Consider the following 23,292-nt stretch of genomic DNA (forward strand, 5'->3'; position numbering starts at 1 on the left):
CGCGGCCGGCCCCCCCCCCAGCTCCGGGGGGCCCCCCCGTGGGCCCTGCCCCGCCGCGTCCACGCGTGGGCCCTGCCGGGGCGGCGGGGGGGCCCTGCCTGCCCTCCGCAGCGGCGGACAGAGGGGCGCTTGCGGGTGCGGGAGCGGCCTCGAGCCCCCCCGTGCCCGGCGGCCCCCCGCGGCTGCCACCCCCCGCTGGCCGGGCCGGGCCGGGGCTGGGCTGGGCACTGCGCCGCAGCCGCGCCGCGCCGACCCTCCCCTTTCCTTGTAAGACAGCGCCAACCCCCGACCGCTGAAAAGTTTCCAGCCGAGCGCCAGGACCGGGCCGGGCTGGCACCGGCGCGGAAACCTCCTTCCCGCCCAGGGGCCGGGCCGGGCGGGGGGCGAGTGCGTCTCTCCCGGCCCCGGCCCGGCCCGCCCGCGCCGTGGGTGCCGTCCCGGGGCGCTCACCTTCCTGCACCGCATGGAAGGGGTTGTTGGCCTCTATGAGCTTGATGGAGTAAGTGATTTTCTCGCTCTGGAGGATGTCGTCATTGAGGTTCAGATCCGACACCGCCTGCTTGAACACCTCGTCGTCCTTGGCAGCATTGCCTTCGAAAATGGCACCTGAGGGGAGGAAGGCGGCAGAGGGTGAGGAGGGCTCGGCCCCGCTCCTCACCGCCTCGGCCCGCTGCCCCCCGGGCCGCGCAAAGCTCGCACGGGGCCGGGGGGGCGGCTCCGGGGGCGCCGTGGGGCCGGGACCCACCGCCAGCGGCCTCGCCCGGCGCACGGGGAGGCGCGGCGCTGCCCGCCCGGCCCGGCCCGGCCCTGCCCCGCCGCGGAGCCCCGGGCCGCAGCCACGCCGGGGGGGGAGAGGGAGCGGGCCGGGGACTTGGAGCAACTTCCTCGCCGCTCCCCGGGCCGCTGCCTGTCGGTCTTGCAGCGGTTTTTCCTGAGGCTCCCACGCACACGCGAAGCCGGGATTCGCGTCCAGTAACCTGGAGGCTTTCACTGCCCCGTCCTGCCTGTGCGGTGAACGTGACAGCATCTGGCGATGTGCGTTACATAAGGGCCCCTCCGCCCCGAGCGGCCCGCCGCCCTGCTCCGCGCGTGGGGGGGACCCTCGGCGCCGGCACCAAACCAAGCGAAGAGCCGCTATCCCCGGCCCGGGGAGAGGGCCCGGCTGACCGCGGGGTGCGCGCCCCGGGAACCCCCAGCTCCGCACACGGCAGCTCTCCCTCCCGCCCGCAGTTCGCTCGCAAAGCCCACTCGGGCTGAAGCCGAGGGGACCGCGGCCGCCCGCAGGAGAAGCGGCGCCCGGGGGGAGAGCGGCGGGGGCTGCTTCGCTCCCCGAGGCGGCCCCACCGGCGGGGCTGCCCCCCGCGCCGCCAGGTCTGCCCGGCCCCGGGGAGTGCCCCCGGGCCGGAGCCCCCGCTGCGCTCGGGGCTGACCCCGGGTCCTTAATGGCTCCGCAATGCTGTCTGCCTGCCTTGGCTGCGCCCCCAGGCTCCGGAGCCGAGCGGCGCCGAGCGGAGCCTCCGCCGCCGGCCCCGGGGCCGCCCCTGCCGGGAAACTTGTCACCGGGCTAGTCCCCCTCTCCCCTTCCTCGCCACGGCTCGACACGGGACTTTCCTCCCGTCTCCGTGGAGCCTCTCCTCGCCAGGTTCTCCCCGCCCCGGCCCCCTCCTTTTTTTTTTTTTTTTTGAGCTCCCATCCTCCCCAGAAGGCTGGTGGGAATTACGGCTTTTCATTTCCCGGCCGTACTCCCGTCTCCTCCTCTGTCATCCTCCACAAGTGATTCTCTCCCCCCTCTCCGCCCTTAAACATCCTCATTTTCCTTCCTGCTGGTACCTTTCAACACCAGCCAAAAGGTGACTGCAGAGCCTCGCTTCTGCTTGCCAGGCTTCCCGCGGACATCACCGTGCCTTGCTCCCAGAAGCCATAAAAGTTCACATCAGCCTTTCCTTCGCCTCTTATTCATCCCTCTCTCCCTCCCACTGCTGATCCAGCCTTCTCGCTGCCCAGGGGTTTTAATGAGATCTTATTCAAACCAACACAGTTGCGCGCACAGCCACACACACACACAGAGCCGCTGCAAATCGCCTCTCTAACCCTTTCCCAGCCGAGTCCCGTCCCCCCCCGGCCGGCGTTCCGGCTCGGCTGACACCTGCTACGACAGGGGCTGCAAACCAGGGCTTTACCTCCCCGAAAGTTTTCCCTACGAGCACGTCCAGAGGACGCCTCTCTCCTGCTCGGGTCTCGGGGGCGGTTGTTTGTTTTCGGCGGCGAAGGGCCGGGGGGGCTGGGGGAGGAAAGCCTTTCCGCGCACACAGCTCCCAGCCCAGGCTCCCCAGGCACACGGGAGACCGCAGCGGCGGGTCCCGGCGCCTCCCCCCCGCCCGGCCCGGCCCGGCCCGGCGCCCAGCCGGCGTTTCGCCCCGAACTTTACAATCGGGGGGAGATTGGGCTGCCTTTCTCCCCTCCCTTCTCCTGTCTCCCCGCGGAGTTGGGTTCAACCTCTGCCTGTGACATTACCGCGGCTAAACGAGACGCTCCCTTCATTTATTTATTTATCTCCCGCGTCCCTCTCCACCATCACCACCCCCCCCGCTCCCTCTCTTACCAATGTGGATGATGGAGTCCGCCCGCACCGAAACGCACTGAAATATCCAGGGGAAAAGCCAGAGCATCAACACTTCCATTTCCAGCCTCTCGCACAGCACATCAGCCCGGGTTTGGTGGAGAGACAGACAGGGGGAAAGAAGAAAAAAGGCGCAAGGGCAGGTGGAGCAAGGCAGCGAGCGCGGGGGGGAGATGCCCAGACACCCCCCCTTAGGAAAAAAATCCCAAATTCTCCCAGCACCTCAAGAATTTTCCAAGATTGAGGAAAAAGGGCGATGGGGAGGGGGAGGGAAAAAAAAAAAAGAAAAAAAAAAAAAAACAAACCACACAACAACCAAGCCGGGGCGAAAAAAATCTCAGCGGTAGATCCCGGGTTGGCAGGCGGCGCGGCGGAGCCTCCAGCGCTCGGTGTGTGCCGGGGCGCCGGCAGACCGCGAACTGCGGAGCGGCCCCCCCGCCGCCGCCGCCGCCCGCCCCCCGCGCCACGTGACTGCGGAGCCTCGGCGCTCGGTGCCGCCGGGGCACGGCGCGGCGGCGGGGACCCGCACGGAGGGGCGGCAGCTCCGCCGCCACCGGGGAGCGAGCTGCCCCGACAGATATTTAGATGCGCAGCCAGAGCTGTAGCCATCTGGGGTTTATATCGGTGTGCCGTATGTATCTCTCCCGGGGAATGCGCGGGGGCAGAGGAGGGGGCGAGGCGAGACGGGGGGGGCGGCAGCTCCTCGGTTGCCGGGCGCAAGGCTCTTCCGCGGGGCTGCAGCCCCTGCCCGGCGCGGCCCTGCGCGGCGGGACGCCCCCCGAGGTGAGGGCGCGGGGCTGCGCCCGCTGCCGCTCGCCCAGCTCCGGGGGCCGGGGGCACCGCGCCGAGCGGGGGGGGGGGGGTACCCCCCCTTCCTCCTTCCACACTCCCGGGCCAGCACCCAGCACCCGCGTTCAGGCAGCGGAAGGGACGTGCGAGGTTTTTACCCCCGCGCTGGGGGCCAGGGGGTGGGGGAGAAAAGTGGTACGGCAAAACCGTTTCTTGTTTTGTTTTGTTCTAGCTTTCAATGAAATCTAATTCATAAATTGGACATGCTCAGGCTCAGAAGACTAATTCATCGCCTAAAACAAACGCATCAGTGATTGCAGGCACCCAAACGTGACAAGCGTCTCAATATGCCAAGGATCCAGAGAAAACAAATTCATTCAGGAGCCCGAAACGTAATTAAAACTACTGCCAAGGAAATGAGTTGAGAGCAGGATGTTACCGAGATGACGAAGTTGCGGAGGGGCTGAGGCGCGGACCGCTCTGGCGACACGCACAGACAGGGTCCCCCCCCGGCGCAGAGCGGCTGCCGGAGGTCGCCGTGTGGCGAGCGGCGCCCCGGTCCCAGAGCGCGGTGGCCGCATCCTGCTCCCCGCGGGCAGCGCCGGGCTCGGGGCCTTGGCGGGGGGGCCCGGGGCCGCCCGCCGGGGTCCCCGCGGGCCCTGCCCCAGCCCCGGCGGCCTCTCACGGCAGCTGCGCGCCTCTCCGCGCCTCTCCGCGCACCGAGCGCTGCTTGCCGGAGGAGAGGCGGCCGCCATGGAGTTATTGAACACAGAAACCATTTTTTCTCATGCAAAGCACAGTATGGGCAAAACTGCTTAATGCTGAGGAGTAGGAAATAGAGATGAGCTTTACAACGGCTGGGGAGGCAGAGCGGGGAGGGAGCCGCAGAGATGGAGCAGAGCAAATGGGAAGGGAGCCGGAATGGAAATGATGGGAACAAGAATCCCTGTTGATCCACATGCGTCAACAGCCTCCTGTTCAGCGGGAGTTACAAGCACAGCTCTCCAACGGGGGAGAGTGGGGGGTAAATAAAACATTTTTTAAAAATAAATCACTTGTTAACGACTTTTGCTTACAGTCCTTGTCTTCAATACGCAATTTCACACTGATCCATGCAGAATGATATCTACTATAAGCTGTATTTCATGTAATAAAAACACTTAATCCAGATAATTGGCTTCTGGGACAGAGATCAATAGAAATGTTCCTTATTTGACTACGTTAGCAAGTCAAAATTAATTCTAATTTACATCTGCTTCAAATCAATATGCACTTAGTGACTTACACAGGCTCTTTAAAAAGTTAAGCACCTATATTGACCACAGGCATATATATGTCAGTAACAAGTACATGTGTGGGAATCAGAGAGGGAGGAAGTGTTACCACAGAACCAATCTCTGACTACCATAGAGGAAAGGAGGTTAAATTTATTCCTGTTTGAAAAGTGCTTTGGCATCCTAGCCTGAAAGCTGTAGAACTACGCAGCCATTAACCCCGCGATTTATGCAGACACCCAAACACCAGTCAGTTAGACTCCAAACACTGAGGCAAGCCTGCTCCCAAGTTTGTACAGTGAGGTCTTGACCTCAGCTGGGATGCTTCTGGCTGCTATTTTAGTAATAGTAAAATCGTAATATGAAATATCAAAAACCCAAACCCAATGAATTGGACAAGTTACAAAAATTTCTTGTGAAATCCATGAGTAGACACTCCGCATGCAGAAAAGGATCCAGTCCCAGGTAAGACGGGGGAAAAAAACGGCAGAGACCCAGAATACTATAAAACAGACCAGCTGAAACAGGCCCCAGAAAAGGGCAGAAGGCTATTTGTCACAGCCAGAGGACAACACAAATGAGGAAGATGCCTAGAAGAAATCTCAAATGCCATAAAACCTGATTCATAATATGCGAAGTACAATGAGACCTAAAGGGGTCCACCACACCGGAGAGAAGAACTGGAACTTCAGTAGCATCTCTGCAAGATGGAGAGTTGCAGCATCAAAACTTCATTGTGTCTGGTTTTAAACTTAAGTCAGGCTGCATTATCTTTTTTTCCCCGTTATCTACATTTTCTTTCTCTTCCCCCTCCACTCTTTTTTTTTTTTCCCCCCCCAACTTTGGCTTGGATCACATTTTCCATAACACACACTGCTTCCCCTATTATTTCCCTCCTTCCAAAAAAGCTATCGATGTTGCGTTTCTAAGCCCAGTATAAATGAGAGAGCTCATTTCAGTTCTGCCATTCATCACTCGCAATCGGAAGAGCGCTGACCCTTTGCGGTGGGTGTACACTGTTTAGATGCAGCCGTAGGCACTAAAAGGCTAATCCATTTGCCAACATTTTGCATATGAAGAATGTTGTAAGTCAGCGTGATATTCCATCATCACTGTGTAGGGGACAACTCATTACACATTATTACATAAGGTACCACTGGATTTAGAGTACCGATGGAAAAATGACATCTCATTAGAAACATGAAAGGCAAATACCCAACTCAAGTGATGGCCACTATTCAAAGTTCAGCTCCGTGGCAACAGATGGAATTCTACGCAAATCTCTAACAGCTCTATTACCTTTGCAAACCACCGCGGTGATTTTAAGCTAACCTATCATGAGCTATTGCTGTGCTTATTTCTGTTGTCAGAAACATGGTACGGAGCCTGTACCGAACACATTTTGCTACAAGAGAATGGCTCGAGTAAGGCTCCGAAAACTACATTGCCATTAGAAACACAGAATATATCCTAGAAAGGTGAGCTGAAAGGCTTGTGCGGTGCCACGCTTCCAGCCCTGCGCCCAGCGCTGTCCCTCTGCGCTGCCACAAGAAGAATGAGGCACATTTGGAAAGACGTCACCACAACTACGGCTGCAGGATATGCCTGGATCTGGAAAGCCCCTCACGTTTACTGAGCATTTACGAAGCTGCTTCATAAGCAGGAGCTCTGCAAGACCAGAACATTGAGACTTTTATAATATCGTAGCCTATGCTCAGAATAAATGGAGTGTTTTAAGATTCAGCATTCCTCCTGCCTTCTCCTAACTTCCACCCATTTATCATAGCTAAGCTGAGGCCTCCCCACGTTAAAACTGGGACAATGTTAAATGCACTGTAAAGTGTGAGAAGCATTGGAGGGAAATTATCGTTCCTGTTTGGGAAGGGGAAGAAGATAAAAGACTCGTAGTCTGGGTAGTTTATACAGGGGTTATAGTCTTCTCCAAAGCTGCCCCTCACGTTTTCTCTCTAGCAGGGGGAGGAAGGTGGTGGTGATTCTCTAGTCCCCCTGACAAATCCGTAACAGCCCATGCATTTACACCTAACTAAGGTAAAAGCTAGTCCCTAAAATATGTGTGTATATATATCCATGTGTGTACATGCCGCGGTGATTATTATACCCTCTGAAAGTGGATGGAACTCCCCCTCACTATCGGTTATACAAGTATACAGATGCACCTAGTATCTCCAACTGTGAGCTGCTCAATCGATGGAGTTGGAAGAATGAAAACCAAAAAAATCAAAAAGATTCTAGTACACAACATGGTAACGCTCTCCCTCCTTCTCCAATAGCCAAGACGTCTACAGTTAACGCACAACAGAAGTCAAGTTTCATTGCATTTTAGAACAAGAAATTTAACAGCTTGGCTCCAATTTGGAAATAGTAATGCAAAAACTCAAACCTACTCCACATTCTTAACTTTGTAGACGTTTATGTTTAAAAAGTTATTCGACTGTCATTCTCCTGTGGTGACAGCCCGAGGTTTCAGTAGCTTTATTGAACCTTCCTTTAGCTTGTTGAAAACTTCTTTTCTCTTTTCATGTTTGATAACACAGTATGATAATCTTCCAGGAGTAAGTGTGCTAGAGTCTCTCTGCAAGAAGAGGCTGCTGGATCACAGAGTTCTTTGCAGGACAGTTTCGTTCTTGATTAATTCGTTGCGTGCCTACTCACAATCTGAAACTTTGCTACAGTCAACACTTTATTTGCCTTGACGTGCCTTTTAAGATGCCATAAAGAAGACAAAGCACTATTATTTCCAGATTTTTGCCCAGTTTAATTCAGCAGAGTACACACAGCCTAGATTTGATTTAATTCATACTTATGTTTGCTTAATTCCATCAGTTCAATATCTGTTGCATCTTGATAAGATTCATATTTACTTCCCTACTCCTCTCTTCCAACTGTGCCTTTTCATGCCCTATTTTTCTTTATCAGGCATTTTCTTTACAAAAGATGAGGGCCTATATAGGCTTTTCCAGCCTCCCACATTTTCATAGTTGCATAAATGCACTCTTAATTTAGTCCAAGGCAAGTTGTATCAGTGTTGGTAAATTTAATCTCTATCTTGGCATTTCTGTTTAATAAACAATTTGATTCAGAAGAAACTCAGAAGGAATCTGTTTATTTACAACATTTTAATATTGCCAATATGTATTTTATGGAGAGCTCTAACACACAGGTGGTATGGTTGCTATCTTTGTTGCAGTACAGATACATAAGGATGTGAGCTCCCCAAGTAAAAATATTTGTCCAATTATTCATCATTTAATAGTAGCCATATCAAGATAATCTCTGAACTAACTTCACTGGCACTCATCTGAGGCAGGGAAAAATTTACAAGATTCTCCACCAAACAGATAAAATCCCCTCTGGGGGAAGTGCCGCTCCCAGACGTTAAGACAGACGGGAAAGTAGAAATTACATCTGCATCCACTGTCCGGCTGGTTACAAGTTAGAACATATCTTTGCTTTGTTAGAATTGACTGAAACTGCAGGGTGGGTATGTCAGCCAGAGGAAAAAGCAAGTTACTACGAGTTATCCTACAACTTGAGTTGGCTGAAGACTCTGGAAAAGTCATATTCTTGCTACTTCTCATTTTACCCATCTAGACAGTAACAAAACCAGTAGAGTAGATGCTGCTGCGTGGTGAAGCGGATAGCCAGAAACCTCTGAACACACACATCTGAAAACTTCTGCCCTTCAGCCAAGACGCGGTAACTGATCTTGTGTTTGTTCCTACTTCACTGCAAACTCCACTGAGAAATGATGTAAGCAGAAAGATTTTGCTACAAGCCAGGAACTTGAACACTGCACTTTGCTGCATCTCAGGCAAAGAAAAGGGACCTTTTCAATTACACTCACTCAGTTCTTTGCCATCACTAAATACTGATGCAGTTCGTGTGTGCAGAGTCCTTTAAAAGCCTCACAATGGAAAGTACTCTAAGTGGAAAGTAATTTTACCTTTAAGAAAATCTGATCTTTTTCAACAGTCCATTCTAAATCATATTATATTTAATGACTGTCACACAACAGGCCACTTCTCGCAGCTGGTACGGTCTCTCTTTTGACTTGCAGTGCTGGGTCATGGAGGGGTTTTTTTTTCCAGCATGTTTTTGCAACATCTACTTTGCAGCCATTTGTACAAACAAGGGCATATTTGCCTTTTCAGGACTCCATTAGCATTAATGGCAGTCACACACACAGAGCAGGAGAGAATATATTCTCCCAGAGATCTGTGTTCTCTTCAGGAAAAGGTTGCCAGCCATGGAGTTCATAATTCATGTTTCCAGGAAGGGGTGAAATGAAGATTTTATAACAGAAACATCAGCTTGACTCTCACGGTATGCCGGACTTCAAATTTTATCCTAGCAAAGCCTTTGTTTATTTTATTTTTGTCTCTTCGATGAAAGAAAAGGAAAAAAAAGTTCAAGCTAAACATTATGGTAAACTGCCATGTTATTTCTTAAATTTCCTACTCAAAAAAGAGGATCTTTTTTTAAATTCAGTGCAATCCAGCCATTGGAGCAGAGGGCCATGATTCCTGGGCTCCATTCCCACCACAGTCACCGATTCATTTCATGACTAATTGAGTGGACTGTTGCATGAACATTGTATTCAGTTCTCAATTTAAGGGTGAACAAGAACATCGAGTTCCTTTCCTCAGTCGCTGCACTCAGTCAGCTGTCCTACTTCTCTAGGAGGTCTAGGGAAGCATGGTAGGTTTATTTTTGGCTAGTCAAACAGGTAATTTTAAGTAATTTCAAGTTTGTAAATCATAGAGACTAGAAAAAGTTTTCTCATATTTAAAATAATTTCAAACAGAGAATGCTTCATGTGTGGTCCTTGGCACCAGCTCACTCCACATAGCTGAGTCTGGATGGAAACGTTCAGTATCCAAGCTGACCTGAGTGATAGGACTTCGGATGTCTAATGATTTCTTCCTTTTGATTTTTTATCTGGAGAGATGGGTGAGGAGAGTGGGGCAGAGGACAGCACCTTATATTGAGACGGAGGGGAAAAGTGCTGGAGACGAGCCCACTGAGAACTACAAGTTGGTTATAGTCACCTCTTAGTTACAGACAAGTCACTTCAATTCTGCTAGAGTAGGCACCTAAAGTAGGTCTCCCACCTGAGAAAGGGGTGTCTTGATGACTAGGTGTTGGGGAAGGAGCAGGGGAAGAACATACACCTCTTTTGAGAAAGAGAGGAAAAAAACCAAACCACCTTGAAATATTTCCATATGGCCTGGTGAGAAAGGGAGAGAAAAGAAAAAAAGCACATCGCTTCCTTCCTACTTCTAGGCTGTCGAGAGTGTTTGTGTGTCTGAACAGAGTAGTAGCTTTCTAACCCAGGTTTCCCTGTGTTAAGAAGTTTGTTCGTGTCAGGCTGGTTTTCTGTGGGCATCTTATGCTGCTCCCCGAAAAGTAGTTCTTGCCATGAATACTCCTGCCTCTGGACACACCCAGGCAGTCACAACCTTCCCAATGGTTGAAATCAGATAAGCCACATCTCAGTGGTGCCTCATCCCTTCACCCCCCATCCGTTCCCGTTTACACAGCCTCAGCTGATAACATAAATGCAAATCATAGGTAAGTCTGTGGTAGTCTTTATAGTGTGGCCCGTGGAAGTAGGCAACCCAGGACCACATGGCTTAGTAACATTCCACATAGCACCGTTTGGGTGTTATTGCCATAATATATATGTTTGAGTCAGAGAATAAACACAAATTAGTTTAAGAGCTCCACAACATTTCCGTTCCTGGTACACAACACCTGCAACCGCTGGAAACAATTACCTCTTTTCATTGATCCCTATTAGAAATGAACTTCAAACTATTACTCCGCACACCTGACTCACCAGTTCTGAGACGAAGAATATAAAGAGGCCCAAACATTTTTTCTGTTCTTTTGACAACTCAGAGATATTGCAGTAAAGGGTTTATGCAAAGGGCAGGAAGGATAAAAAACAGGCGCCACGTTAAGCATCTAGCACTGCAGGAGTCAGTCCCTGTCACAGCACCCTTGTGAAACTTCACCGACCAACAGTCTCTAAAGCTCGCAGGTTCTCTGATATCTTCATAATATCATTAAATACACTCTGGTGTGCTTCCAGGCTAAACTGTGCTGCATTAGACAGCAGTATATTATACTACCCAGCTGAATTCAAGTCTGCAGTTGAAATAGCTTCGTTTGCTGCAGTGCCGTGCTATCACACATGACTATACTAGGCAACATTGATTTTTAAGCAATGGCATTGATTACAACTCTTATTTTGAAAATGCTGGCAGGATACAGCCCTTAGATAAGTACTTTAAGACCAAATTTGAATTGCATTTCCCAGCAGCTCTCCTTTCTTTACAGAGACTATATAATAGAATTACGAGTAATGCTACTGACTTCAACACGTATTGAGGATTTACACCAGTATGGTTTCAGTAATATGAGCTTTTAGTACTTCACACTTACACCACTATGATATGCTTTAGATTTTTTTTAAATGCAAAATCTTTTTTTTTTTTTTTTTTCTCCTACTAGCTAAGAAAGATGCTTGTTTTCCTGAGAGATAAATTTATTAAATCAAATTTGACCTTTTAGAGTATACTTAGGTAGGGATTTCAGCTCCCTGGAAACATAGGCAGATTCTTCAGATACAGGTCTGAGTCATGCAAGAGTCTACAAGCAAACAAGAAAACCACTCTTGGAAGAGCACTTTACATTAAATAAATTATACAGGGCGGGGGGGGGAATGAAGGAAAAAAATAAATCAACCTTGAACCCAAAGCATACCCTTTGCACCTACATTTTAAATGACATACTTGAGGGTATAAAATCATTACAGTTTTCATGCTCCCAAGCAATCCTCCAGATTAATCACCACCATATCATTACTTGACCAGTTTCCCTGGGGTGCTGTTTACTCCATTCCAAAAATAACTTTTAAATACCTCTCCAAGATTTCTATGCAGATTGGGCTTTTCTTCTCATATCCTCAATTGCTCCCAAGTTGGTAAAAATCTCCTAGTTATCTTACTGCTTTGCCAGCTTAATCCCAATTTGCAAAGTGGGTTTTTTGCAGTAACGTGCAAGGACCATACTTTTCCACTTTTGGTTTCTTCCTGCCGGGAAGGCTGTTGAGAGCATCAGTGTCTTCACTTGTGCTGGTCTAGCTGCAGATCCACAAAACCTGTGACCCAGGTAGCTAAACACCCTTTTCCTCACACAGTAGGTGGAAAAAACCCAAGAATAGCCAGTCTTTATTCTTCTTACCACAAACTCCTTGTTTCACTCTCAGGACTTACAAACTTCAGGAATATAAAAACCTGAAGTACACAGTGACCTTTATGTTGTGTGTTACACTAAAGCAAGATTCTGTTTCTGAGCCTTGTTTGGAGCATTACCTCTAAGCTGTTATTACTCACTTACGCTTTTGATAGGTTTACCATTATGGACAAATTGTATTTTACTTTCCTCACAGAGCTTTGACTCCATCACCTGACTTAGGCTTATCAAGTAAGAGAGGTTTCCCTCTCAAGGGGCAGATTTACAGTCAAGGTCCAAAGAAATCCAGTAGAAACATTACCTGAAGATGAATCTGTTATTCAATCACTCCACGTAGTTCCTATAATTTACTGAGTAAAACACATTTAGGAGAGATAGGTGACATAACAGCATTTGCCACCCTTAAGCCCTATTGCTTACTCCAAGCCTTTATTTCCAACCTGCATTCACGGATTTCCCCTTAATTAAGAGCAAAACGGTCTGAAGAAATGAATAAAAGCCATTAACTGCTCCACCACCTTCATCTGTGTCAATTGAATTAACAGGGCTTACAGAGAGGGGCACAGGGGGATCAGAAGCAAGTGCCACAGCCCTCCCAAATCCTGAAAACCTTCTGCATTTTATTTAGGAACAGTCCACACGAGTGACTTGCCCCCCCCTCAGCACAGGGCAAAACCCAGAACTTCCATACAATAACAGAAGAAAATCAGACTGACCTAGAATCACCACAGTGAAACTGTCACCTTTCCACAGGTCCCTCATGTCACTGCCATGGTCCTTCAGAGCCTTACCCCACCCAGAGGAATGCAATTGCTCACCACACTAGTACACCACGGAGGGCTGCTGGACAGTTTTGCTTCAGCCACCCCATCTTCTCCCGCTGCTCTGTTACCACCTGCTTGGATTTCTTTTAAAAGCTCAGAAGTTCCTTTTACTGCAAACTAGCTACGAACCAGCTTTGCATTGTACACATAAAAGAAGCCTCTTAATGAATACGTTACAGACACCTTTTAGTGAACTTCTACCTCCCCCTAGTTCTACACTGAAAAGAAATGCTATTACAGTGAGAAACAATTATAACAAAACATACCCCTGCAAAACCATGCTTCTCGGTACATTTTCTCAATTCACAGTTGTATCTTCTCATGCGTTTAAGAAAACAAACCTCACAACCTTGTTTTCTTAAAACCTCACAAGCATATGTAATTATTAGGTGCAGTACTTGATTTAACAGACATTCTTTCTCGTGTGTGTTTTTCTTTTCACCCCAACATGCCCAAAACACGCAGTTCAAATTTTTGGCAGTGCCTGATAAATGTTAGTAACAGAATTTTCCTCTTCCCTGTTCAAATTGAAAGTGGATATGGATGCATAGATTTTGTGTAATAATCTGGGCAGAGTAACTTTGCATTATAATCTCAGCTCAGTATTGTTTTCAGCAGCAGCATTTCTGGCCCCAGAAGCTAAAGCCCTCCATCAGTGACATCGTTCCTTTTCTTTTTGCCTGCCCACCCACATCACTGCCTGACTCCAAAACCACATGAACAGAAATAAAATCTATCACGTCCTTCAAAGCCACAGATCATCAGCCAGCCATGCACTCACATTACGTTTATCTAGATCATTACTAGCAAAAATCATCAACTCGGAAGTTTTCATTGTGTGAATACACACCCTGGCTGTGTTAGCCAGCCACAGGGCCAGCTGCCACTGGCTGGAGAGCAACGCCAGGAATCTGCCCAGCAGTGTTAGAGATGGAACGAGCAGTCCACCCTGCTCCCTGCTGAGGTTAAGCTGGGCGAGTGGTTCCTGCGTGACACCTCCTAACCTGGTACACAGGCACAAACCCACAGCTTCTCTCACTTCCAGTGGCACTAGCCTGTCTGTTCAGCTCCGTCAGTGGTTGCCACTGTATTTTATTGTGCTTTGGCCAACCTAGCCTGAGAGGATGCATTTTAAAAACACTGTGAATGATTTCTTCTATTCGGACTTCTAAATGCCGAAGCAGAAGTTCTCACTATCTGTAGTTAGGAGTGAATCCTGTGATTTTATGTGCAGAGGATGAAAACACCCTTCTATTGATGAAGGTGGCAACATACCAGCTCAAACGATTTTCCATTAGCAAGCAATCAAACTTCATACTGCTTATAGAGGAGAAACAGATTCAGGATACTGTCTGAGACTAAAAGGGACTCTTGAACACCGGTGAGGAAACAAAACCAAGAGGCAAGCAAATTTCTCATCTGCTGGTTTCTGTAAGCTTGAGCTCATCTTGTTGCAATGTAGTGGAATAAATCTGTTTGTGCATTTATGGATTTCATTTCAAGGCTGAACAAGAGAAAAAACATCTAAATAACCATAGTTGTACTAAGCTGATTCACTATACAGTTTAACTAAACTAATTAAAGACGGAATAATGCAATGAATAAAACTGAGTGAACAGTTACAGTTAAATCAATAGGTTCAAAGGATCAGATCGCTAAATTAATACAGCAACAGATAACCAAATCAGCTCACAAGAAGAATAAGCTTTCTAGCTCACAGGAAAAAGAATGAATTGCTTTGGATTAATGCTGTACAGAGAGGATTTAAAGGAAGAGCCAGCTCCCTTTCAACACAAGGCCACAGCCAGCACTAGCCTGTGTGTAGTTCATAAACCACGCTGGCAAGGAGTGCGGGCAACTGCTCAGTATACTCTTTCAGATTTCAAGAGACAAAAAAATATAGCTGAGGAAACAAAGTCAAATGGCCAGCAGCAGGTCTGACCTCAAGTTCAAGCCAAGAGAAGTTCCCTAACACTGGGGTGGTATCTCCCTGTTCTTGACCAGTGAGGCTGTGCTTACTGGACTTCACGGTCATGCCGCTTCCCACTTACCCTGCACTGTTATCACATGCTGCTGCACAGTGTTAAGTCTGCTTTCACAGGAACCAAAAGATGATCTTCAACGGTGGCTTTTCAGCTTTACTGCTTAGTCCTCAAAATCTACTAATTCGTGGAAGCGTTTACATTTCCTCTTAGCAAATTTCTTGAGGTGGTCTGTCGACACACCCGCTAACACAATATGTGGTTCTGTACACAGCAGAACTCTGCAAGACTTTTATAAACTAACAGTGTAGCCTTCTCTCAGCAGGATTAATCATTGTGGCCTCTTTTCTCTACCCGCATGTCCATTGTCATGGAAAATTCCACAGTTTTGGCTGGCTTTTTTATTGGTTTATTTTGGGGGTTTCTTGCCAGGGTTTTTTATATTTTACATTACTGAAGAAGAGGTGGGAAAGTGACTGAAATACACACATACACTTCAATCACCCAAGCCTTTCCCACTTTTTACAAAACTAGGCAGAAAATAAAAATATAGAGGTCTCCCTTTAGGAACAAGATATAAAAATTAAGAGCTTACCTTTCTAATGCCTTATTTCTTGGTCTCCGGCTCACGCAGTAGCCAGAAGATCCTGGCCAGTTTGAAATGCATGAAATTTCTCCAGGCTGACATCTTAGCAGTAGCTCAAATTTTTATCTCTCCATTTCTTTTCTGTTTTCCCACCAGTGAAAAGTTCATCAAGAATACTCTTGCAAAAAGTGTGGCTGCCTCTAGTGCGACAATAATGATGTGTAGGTTAGAACAGAACCCAGCCTTCTATATCTCATTGGCCTAAAAAGACAACAGGAAAATAAAAATCAATCCCTTGTTTATGAATTAATAATCACCCTCACAGACAAGGGCAACAAACTGGTTGACTGCAAAAGTACTGAGTATGCAGGGCTCATCCCAGGGATAGCTTTAACCCTGGGCTTTGGGCTGGTTTTTCTTCTCACCACCACCCCAGCTGGATTAACAAAGTACTCCTCCACAGCCACAGCACAGCCTCTGGCTCTAAGGAGGGTTCCAGAGAAGCCAACACAGCTCTCGGGGCCAGCCTGTTGCAGCAGAGTGGCTGCACCACAAAATCTGTAACCAACTCAAGTTCCACCCATAACCAGCCATTCACAGCCATAGGTCCAAATCCCAGTTCTATAATCATTCTTTATGCATCTTAACTAATAAACAAATAGCTATTAATGAAAGTATTATCAGGCTACTGTCTCACTCCTCATTAAGACAAAGAGGCAGTTTTATTCTTTTCATGACATTATCTGCTGACAAACAGTGCAAAACTATTCACAAAAGAACAAAGCTTCCCTTTGTTTGCAAGAAATTTTCCTTATAAAAATAAGTATTTTCTGGAATTAAAATACAGCAACATCCAAAATCAGTAGCACTCCTTATGTGTAAAAATCAACTCCAAACTACCACAAACCAAAATAAATGGTGGTAGGAACCATCTTCCTTCCTGAGAGCCGAGGAAGTCTCAGGTGACCTGTTATCTGGGGAGAGGTGAATCCTTGCCAAGGAATCAGCAGGAACTGCTGATGCAAAACCAAAAACTTTACATGGATGTAGCATCCACAAGGGCTTAAATAAGCTGACAGGACTTCGAATGCACAAAGAAAGGAGATGGACCAAATAATAAGGGTTCTTTTCTCTTTAATACCTTCCCTGTTTCAAAGCACACCTCTGATTTGCTGATCTATTTTCCTTTAACAAGATGGTTTAGTTCATTACTTCTTACGTGACTAAAAGCAGCACATTCTTGCCTTCTGCGGAAGACAATAAATAACATTAAGGGAGTTATATGAGAGAAGGTAGAGTAACTTTACAACAGAAAGAATCTCATAATGACAGGATACAGGATAATAGTCTTAAGGCAACATCATAATAAAATGTACGGGTTTTATGTAACACCCTTGTAGATTGATTTTTCTACATTCCAAATGCTCTCATAACCATCTTTTGACATTTCTCCTGCACAGCTGGTTACACCATCCATAAGCAATCTCTGTCTACCTGGCATTATTATTATTTTAAAAGCAATTTCTTTCACCTCCTTTCAACTAGGACTTACGTTAAACCTAATTGCCAGTTACCACCCTCCCTTCTAGAAAAAGAAAATCTGATTTCCAACCGCTTGAAATACATCCTTATTGTAAACTACAGTATAATCATAATGCCAGTATATGCACATTATAAGAATATGATTAGCAGAAGACAAAAAAAAAAGTGGGTGCCACTTGTGTTCTCAGTGTCTAACTTGAAATGTTAACTCCCAGATGAGCACAGCCTTACGATAATAACACCAAACTGAATTACCAGCAAGAGACAAAAAAGATATGAGTTGCTTGCTTATGATTAATAAAGTAGTTAACAGGAAAGAAATATTATTCTTGCCGGGTACTCATTATGCATTTGATAATCTCTATTTATAGGACAATGAAACATGGGGTTTATAAAATGCCATCTGTTGGTTTCTTTTTAATGTATAGGATTTCTGACTTCAGGAGCTGCAGTTGAGCAGTGTTAATAGTGCTACAACATGTAATACTGAAGCCTTTGGTGATGAGAACTTGAGCCATTAAACATCAAGAAGCAGTTTGGATATATATCCTGAATAGTGTATCTCCTGTCTTCTTATCCTAAGCTATTTAAAAAGCAATTTACACTTTTATGTAATTGATTTCAGTCACTCCAACAGCATAACACACACAAAATTACATGTTGCAATGATCTACAAATGCAACAGAAGTGATTTGGTTCTTTGATCTCCACGAGAGAAGGTGTCTCATGAGAGAAGCTCACAGAGATCTAAAACTACTACAGGCGAAACGGCAACTACTCTTTTACTCTAAAAAAAAACAAAACCAAAAAAAAAAAAAAAAAAAAACAACAACAAAACAACCAACCAAAACCACAGGCATAAAAACTTTCTTAAAGCACAGAGATTTAGAATTGCATATATCTGCATTAAATTTTTCAGTACCTAAAGGATGCGTTTTTCTTACATATTATCCATTAAAATAAACCAGTCAATAATGAAGGTTCATTTTGGAGTGTATCAGCTGCAGTAAGTTTGAGTTGTTGTTGACTTCTATACATAATTAAGTCATCAAATGGTCCAGCATCCAGAGCGTAGTTTCTCTTTGAGCATAAACAGCTGGTTTTAATGCAATTAATGAAACCGTGATTGATTTTTTTGAAATGGGTCACTGTGTATTCATATCAGCATAAAGTTGGAGGGTGTTGTATTACTGGCTAAAGGTCTAATTAGGACTACTGACTCCAAAGGAACTGTAAACACTAAGCTGTTGGCAGGGCAAGTAAAACACAGGAAGAAATAGCTACGGACTGTCAGGGACAATTTATACTTTGACAGTTTCTTGAGGATATCAACATATGATTTCTGTTTCCACTTTCAATTGCTTTCACCTCGACTGCAGTCTCTGCTGTTCCCTCAGTCTTCCACCCCTGCCTTGCCACAGTTCTTCATTGTGGTCCTCCATCACAGCCTGTCAGATAACTGGAAGCATCAGCTGCCCCGGACAGGAGCTGTCGTCTTTGCTATTTCTCTACAGTGCCACGACAAAGCAGCCTGATGACTGAACCAACAGGATTATAATGCTTTCCATCCCAGAATACAAGATTTGCTTCCCTCTTGGAGGTTAGATAAACAGTAGAAATTGCTGCATTTCTACCAAAAATGAGGTCCCCATGTTAAGCTTAACACAGTTCTCAGTGTTAAGACAGGTATTGTCAAGTGTTAAGATAAGTATTGTCAAAACTTTTCAATTTCTCTCAAATAACTTAGCGGTTTTGATACACAAAGAGCAGCATGTGCTACTTATAGCCTGGACTCAGTCTAAGAAAGACCATCAAGAACAAAAAAAACAAAAATTTTTAAAAATAGCTGTTTCATCAAAGGGCGCCCAAACAACTTTCAATATCAATTTTTTTCAGTGATGCACCCAAAAAGGAAACTGGTGTTCTTTCTCTCAGAGACACAGGTTACAGGAAACGCTGGAATTTGCCCAGAAGATCAAGAATGGACTGTGTTTTTTGGAGTGGATATGGAGAAGTTCCTATTTGTGTTCTACAGATGCTTTATGAAGAAAACCATACTGTTTTTCTAGGCAATCCACTGTCAGTGAGGTGTTCTTACAAAACTCAGAGAGTCTTAAGCTAATGGCAGACAAGTTTAGCAGGAGATCAGGGCAATTCAGTAAACCATGTTGGCAGGAATCACAGCAACCTCACTTAGTTTATGAAATATGACACAGTAACAAGCAGAGGAACAAGGAATAATATCAAGAAGAGCTGAGATGAGGAACTAAAATGCTTTCAGATGGCACAAATAATTCTAAAATGAAAATGGAAAGACATTGACTGTAATTTACTTAAATGCCCCCACTTAAATGAATGGTGGTTATCTCTAGATGTAGCAAATAAATAATCACTGTACCCTCATGTTGAAATCTGCCTCAAGCGGAAGCACAAATAGATGTTGTTTTCACCTCTTTGGAGAATATATAGTTATGATCCAGCTTATGCTTACTAATAATATCTTTTTCTCTTTTTCCCCTCCTCTTGCTTGCTAGATTAAAGGCTGCTCTTACATCATTTACCACAGAGTATTTCAGTAGTAACTAGCGGTATGTTTGTTAGAGCAGTGTTACAGGTTATGCAACATTTCTTCATTCCTATATTTTGCTTCGTGCTCTTGCAGTAGCCTAGAATCCCCATATGCTTTATCTTAAAAAAGACACAGAGTTCCCTAAATGGGGCCCTAGAGGACAATACTATCCACGCTTAGCCTGGAGAGACAGGTCTCTAGAGGCATTTTAGGTAATTTTAATTAAATTGTTCTAAAGGTCACCAAGGGGCACACAGACATCAGTGAGTCAAATACTGAGTGGTTCCCATTGCCTGGAACGTCGAATGAACAGGAGCCCTGTAATTAAGCAATTATGAAAACTGGATTTTTTTTTTCTAATTGATCCAAATGGAAGGGCAAATAGGGGCTTGTACAGTTCCAGAAAGAAAGAGGAATCCCATACGGAGTGTACATCAGTAGTGTGCTTGGAAAGGTGAAAAGTAAAGTACAAGGGCGTTTATTTACAGGGTATACCTTGAGCCTTGTCAAGTTGAACCAGTGAGGTGAAGAGCACCCACAGAGCTCCCTTTGGCTGCAGCTCAGCTCAGGCAGAAACTCGCTGCCTTGATCTCTCCCTCACTCCCTTCAAGGGCTCCCAAAACCAGTGAAGCAGAGCCATCTGGTTAACACTCCTCCTTCCCACACATCCTTTTCCCTCAGCCCCTGCACGTTATACTTTGGAACCTGCCATCCCTTAGACCTCTCGGCTTGAGAAACGTGACTTTGCTGTAAATTCCCCCTTTGATCAGTTGCTCTGAACAGAAAGGATGCAGGGATCCAGCAGCACAACCAGCGCCGACAGCCATGATTGCTTGGCATCTTTAATCACCCCCGAAGACAGTTTCATTATGGGCCTCTGTATCTCAGTGACCTTTAATACACAAGTCATGTCCTTCTCCTCTTTTAGTGTAAGCAATATTAACTGTGGATCAAACACTCTGAGGTGAATGAAAAGATAATTAAAGCACTTACTTCCAGTCCTAAGAAGTGAAAAATGCCTATCTTATTTTCAAAATATGAATGATCGTAGTAAAGTGGCTTAAAGAAAGCCCTTATTTATTTGCAAGTTGTAACAGTTTCACAAAATAGTCTTCCTGAAAACCAGTACTAATGTGGCCATCACTCACATTTTATTTTCACAAGTTTAAATCACAGTTGCATAGGGAGACATTTGTTTCTGTTGATACCTTCAGACAATGTGGCATACCAAGTCACCGAATGGGAGGAGAAAACAAGATCACTCAACCAGCTCCCTGAAATAGATCTCTTGTTTATGATACACAGCTCAACAAGTAAAATACCTTATGCTTTTAGGTACTTTAGGCACCAACACAAGTTCTTTAAGAGGTTATGAAGTGCAATTTCCATAACAGTGGTCAAACAGATCCTTGGAAACAAAAAGAACCTTTGATATGCCTCTCAGATCTAGATGCAGTAAAAGGTTTATGGCCCACCAGTGTTCGGCCACACTGGACTCCACTGTGACTCCTCCAGGAAAGCCCTGCAGGGAAGCCTTGCATTCCCCGGGGAAACATCAGTTCTGCACTAAGGGATGTGGACTCCTACAGAAACTATAAAAAGGTTTCATAGTCACAGACCCAGAGCTTAAAAACCTAATGTCTTCCAAGAAAGTATCCTTTATTTTGTTTTTCTGCATTGAAATGCTATGTAATTTAAAGGAATTTACCTCCAGAGGAAGAAAAAATATGAAGATTTCAGGCCTGTAGTTTAAATGGATGAGGCAACACTAACACAAGGGTGTTGGGAAGGAAAATTCTAAATACTTATCCATAAATCCACAACCTAATCTTGATGGGGTGAATACTCCCTCTGTAATATAATAAATAAGTCTGACTTAAACTTCCAACAGTGACTGTATGAGGTCTATGTCCAAAATCCCTATCCAAACAGAGTTTTGCAAGAGTTTACATCTTGAAGTCCAAGCCAGGATGCTTTGTAATGGAATATTCTGTTGTAATTAGATACCTGCCTCCATGTAATGGCATATATGTCTAAGGTATAGCAATTCAAAACCAAGTTTAAGATATTGAACCACTGGAATCCAGCAGTATTTGCCTCCAGAGTTCAGATTCATCATTAGCTGTGGCAGATATACAACCAGAACATTTCATAACTGCCTTTCAAAACCTTGTAACAACTACACAGTTCAATAGTCTTAAAATAAATAGTGCATCATCAGCTAAGTATTGAAATAAGCATTTCACTACTTTACGCATCATCAGCCTCATTTCAGTGCATGGTAGGTCATCAACATTTTGACTAACAGCTCAAATTCAGCAGCACTAAATGCATAAGTGTCACGTACCATAGATTAGTTTCACATGGACACTCCTCATCATTAATGATAGTTTCAGCAGAACTTCCCTGAAGGCACTCGGGGCTCAGAAAGGATCTCCCCAGAACATTTCAGTATTGTCATGAAAAGTTCCAACATTCAAAAACCAAACCAAAACAACAAGCAGAATAAAAGGACTGAAAAAATACCACTTTAACTATGCAAGCCCCCAGATGAAACAAAGCTGGGACATTTAGTATTTGTATTCATGCTCTTTCCAGGCTACCACATGAACGTGACTGTGGTGGCACTGCACAGCTAAGTGGGCAGATAAGGAATCTTCTGAGACAGCTCTGTGGCTACTCTGCTGGCCCTTAGTCTGTTCCAGCTAGTTACTGGCTCACTAAAATTCAAGTGCTAGGGGGAAAAAAAAAACAAAGTTTAGCCCCTTTTCTGCTAAACCAATGTAACCTTTTTCTAAAGGACTCCTAAGGACAACTGTCAGACTCCTGGCCACCAATGATCGTCAGCAACTCAGGAAAGAGAGGTTGAATATAGTTTTGAAAGAAGCATACTTCAGAAGAATCACATATCATAAAATAACTAACCAGCATTTCATCTCTTCTTTCTAAGGCAGGCAATGAGAGTGCTCTTAGCATATATATCCCTTCCTTGCATTTGACCCTTGTAATCTAGGTATGGACTTAGAATAAGCCAAAGAACTTCTTAGTTAATTATCTTTTTCTAGTGATGGATGGGAATCAGGCGCCTTGTAATAATGCTGCTATTATTAGCTTGATTGGCTGCCTTTGATACTGTCACAGAAGCATACAGGTTATCTCTAATCTGATTTATCTTGTCCAGAAAATAAATTGACTTCCTTAGAGTAGGAAGGCCTCAGAGTTGAGTCACCTACACACCTCAGCAGGCAGCAATAGGGCCTGCCCTTCAAGAGAGAAATCAAGCTCCAGTCAAGCTGTTCACTCTCTCAGTTCTTCCCACAGCTGACAGGAAGGATGGGGATGGGGAGAGGTGACTTCAAGTTGAATAATTTTATTTTTTTTTGTCCAAAAGCTAAGCATAGTGAACATTTTATACTCACTTTTGAAACTAAATGGTACTTTGAAACAATACTCTTTTTTTTCTTAAGTGCAGTGCCAAATGAAATGGTGTGACAAAAATTATCTGTATCTTTTCCCTCCGCCCTCCAAAGAAAACTACATGAAATCACGTCATACAGGTTGTTTCAGTTGAATCAGTCATGCATCTTCAGGGGAGGAGAAATTAAAAAAAAAAAAAAAAAGAAAAAAAAAAGAGGGAAAGAAGGATAAACACTCTTATTTTGAGAAGTTTCATTCTTTTCACTTCAGATGTTTCTGATGATAGTCATGGACACAACTTTTTTTTTTTTTTTTTTCCCCACTAGAGTTTTCCTATCACCAGGCTGCACAAGGGGTCTAGGCAAGAAACACAAATGCCAGTGTTTTTTGTGTACTGACTTATGTCAG

At 45.5% G+C, this 23,292-nt stretch overlaps 1 protein-coding gene across 7 annotated transcripts in view; it reads right to left on the reverse strand.

Moving 5' to 3' along the window:
• Positions 1–15,500, reverse strand: part of GRID1 (glutamate ionotropic receptor delta type subunit 1) — a 528,159-nt gene extending 512,659 nt beyond the window's left edge. For 5 of the 7 annotated variants that reach the window (XM_074924304.1, XM_074924303.1, XM_074924302.1 and 2 more), the window contains exons 1-2: positions 2,603–2,885; positions 451–606 (exon numbers count right to left, since the gene is read on the reverse strand). In XM_074924304.1, coding sequence (XP_074780405.1) covers positions 451–606; positions 2,603–2,681 — 235 coding nt within the window. In that variant the 5' untranslated portion in view covers positions 2,682–2,885. Of the gene's footprint in view, positions 1–450; positions 607–2,602; positions 2,886–15,365 lie in introns of those variants that run through there. The other 2 variants (XM_074924305.1, XM_074924306.1) reach the window with 2 other exon arrangements.
• Positions 15,501–23,292: the final 7,792 nt, after the last annotated feature.

This window comes from Athene noctua, chromosome 21 (assembly GCF_965140245.1).
Source record: "Athene noctua chromosome 21, bAthNoc1.hap1.1, whole genome shotgun sequence".
Lineage (NCBI taxonomy): Eukaryota > Metazoa > Chordata > Aves > Strigiformes > Strigidae > Athene > Athene noctua.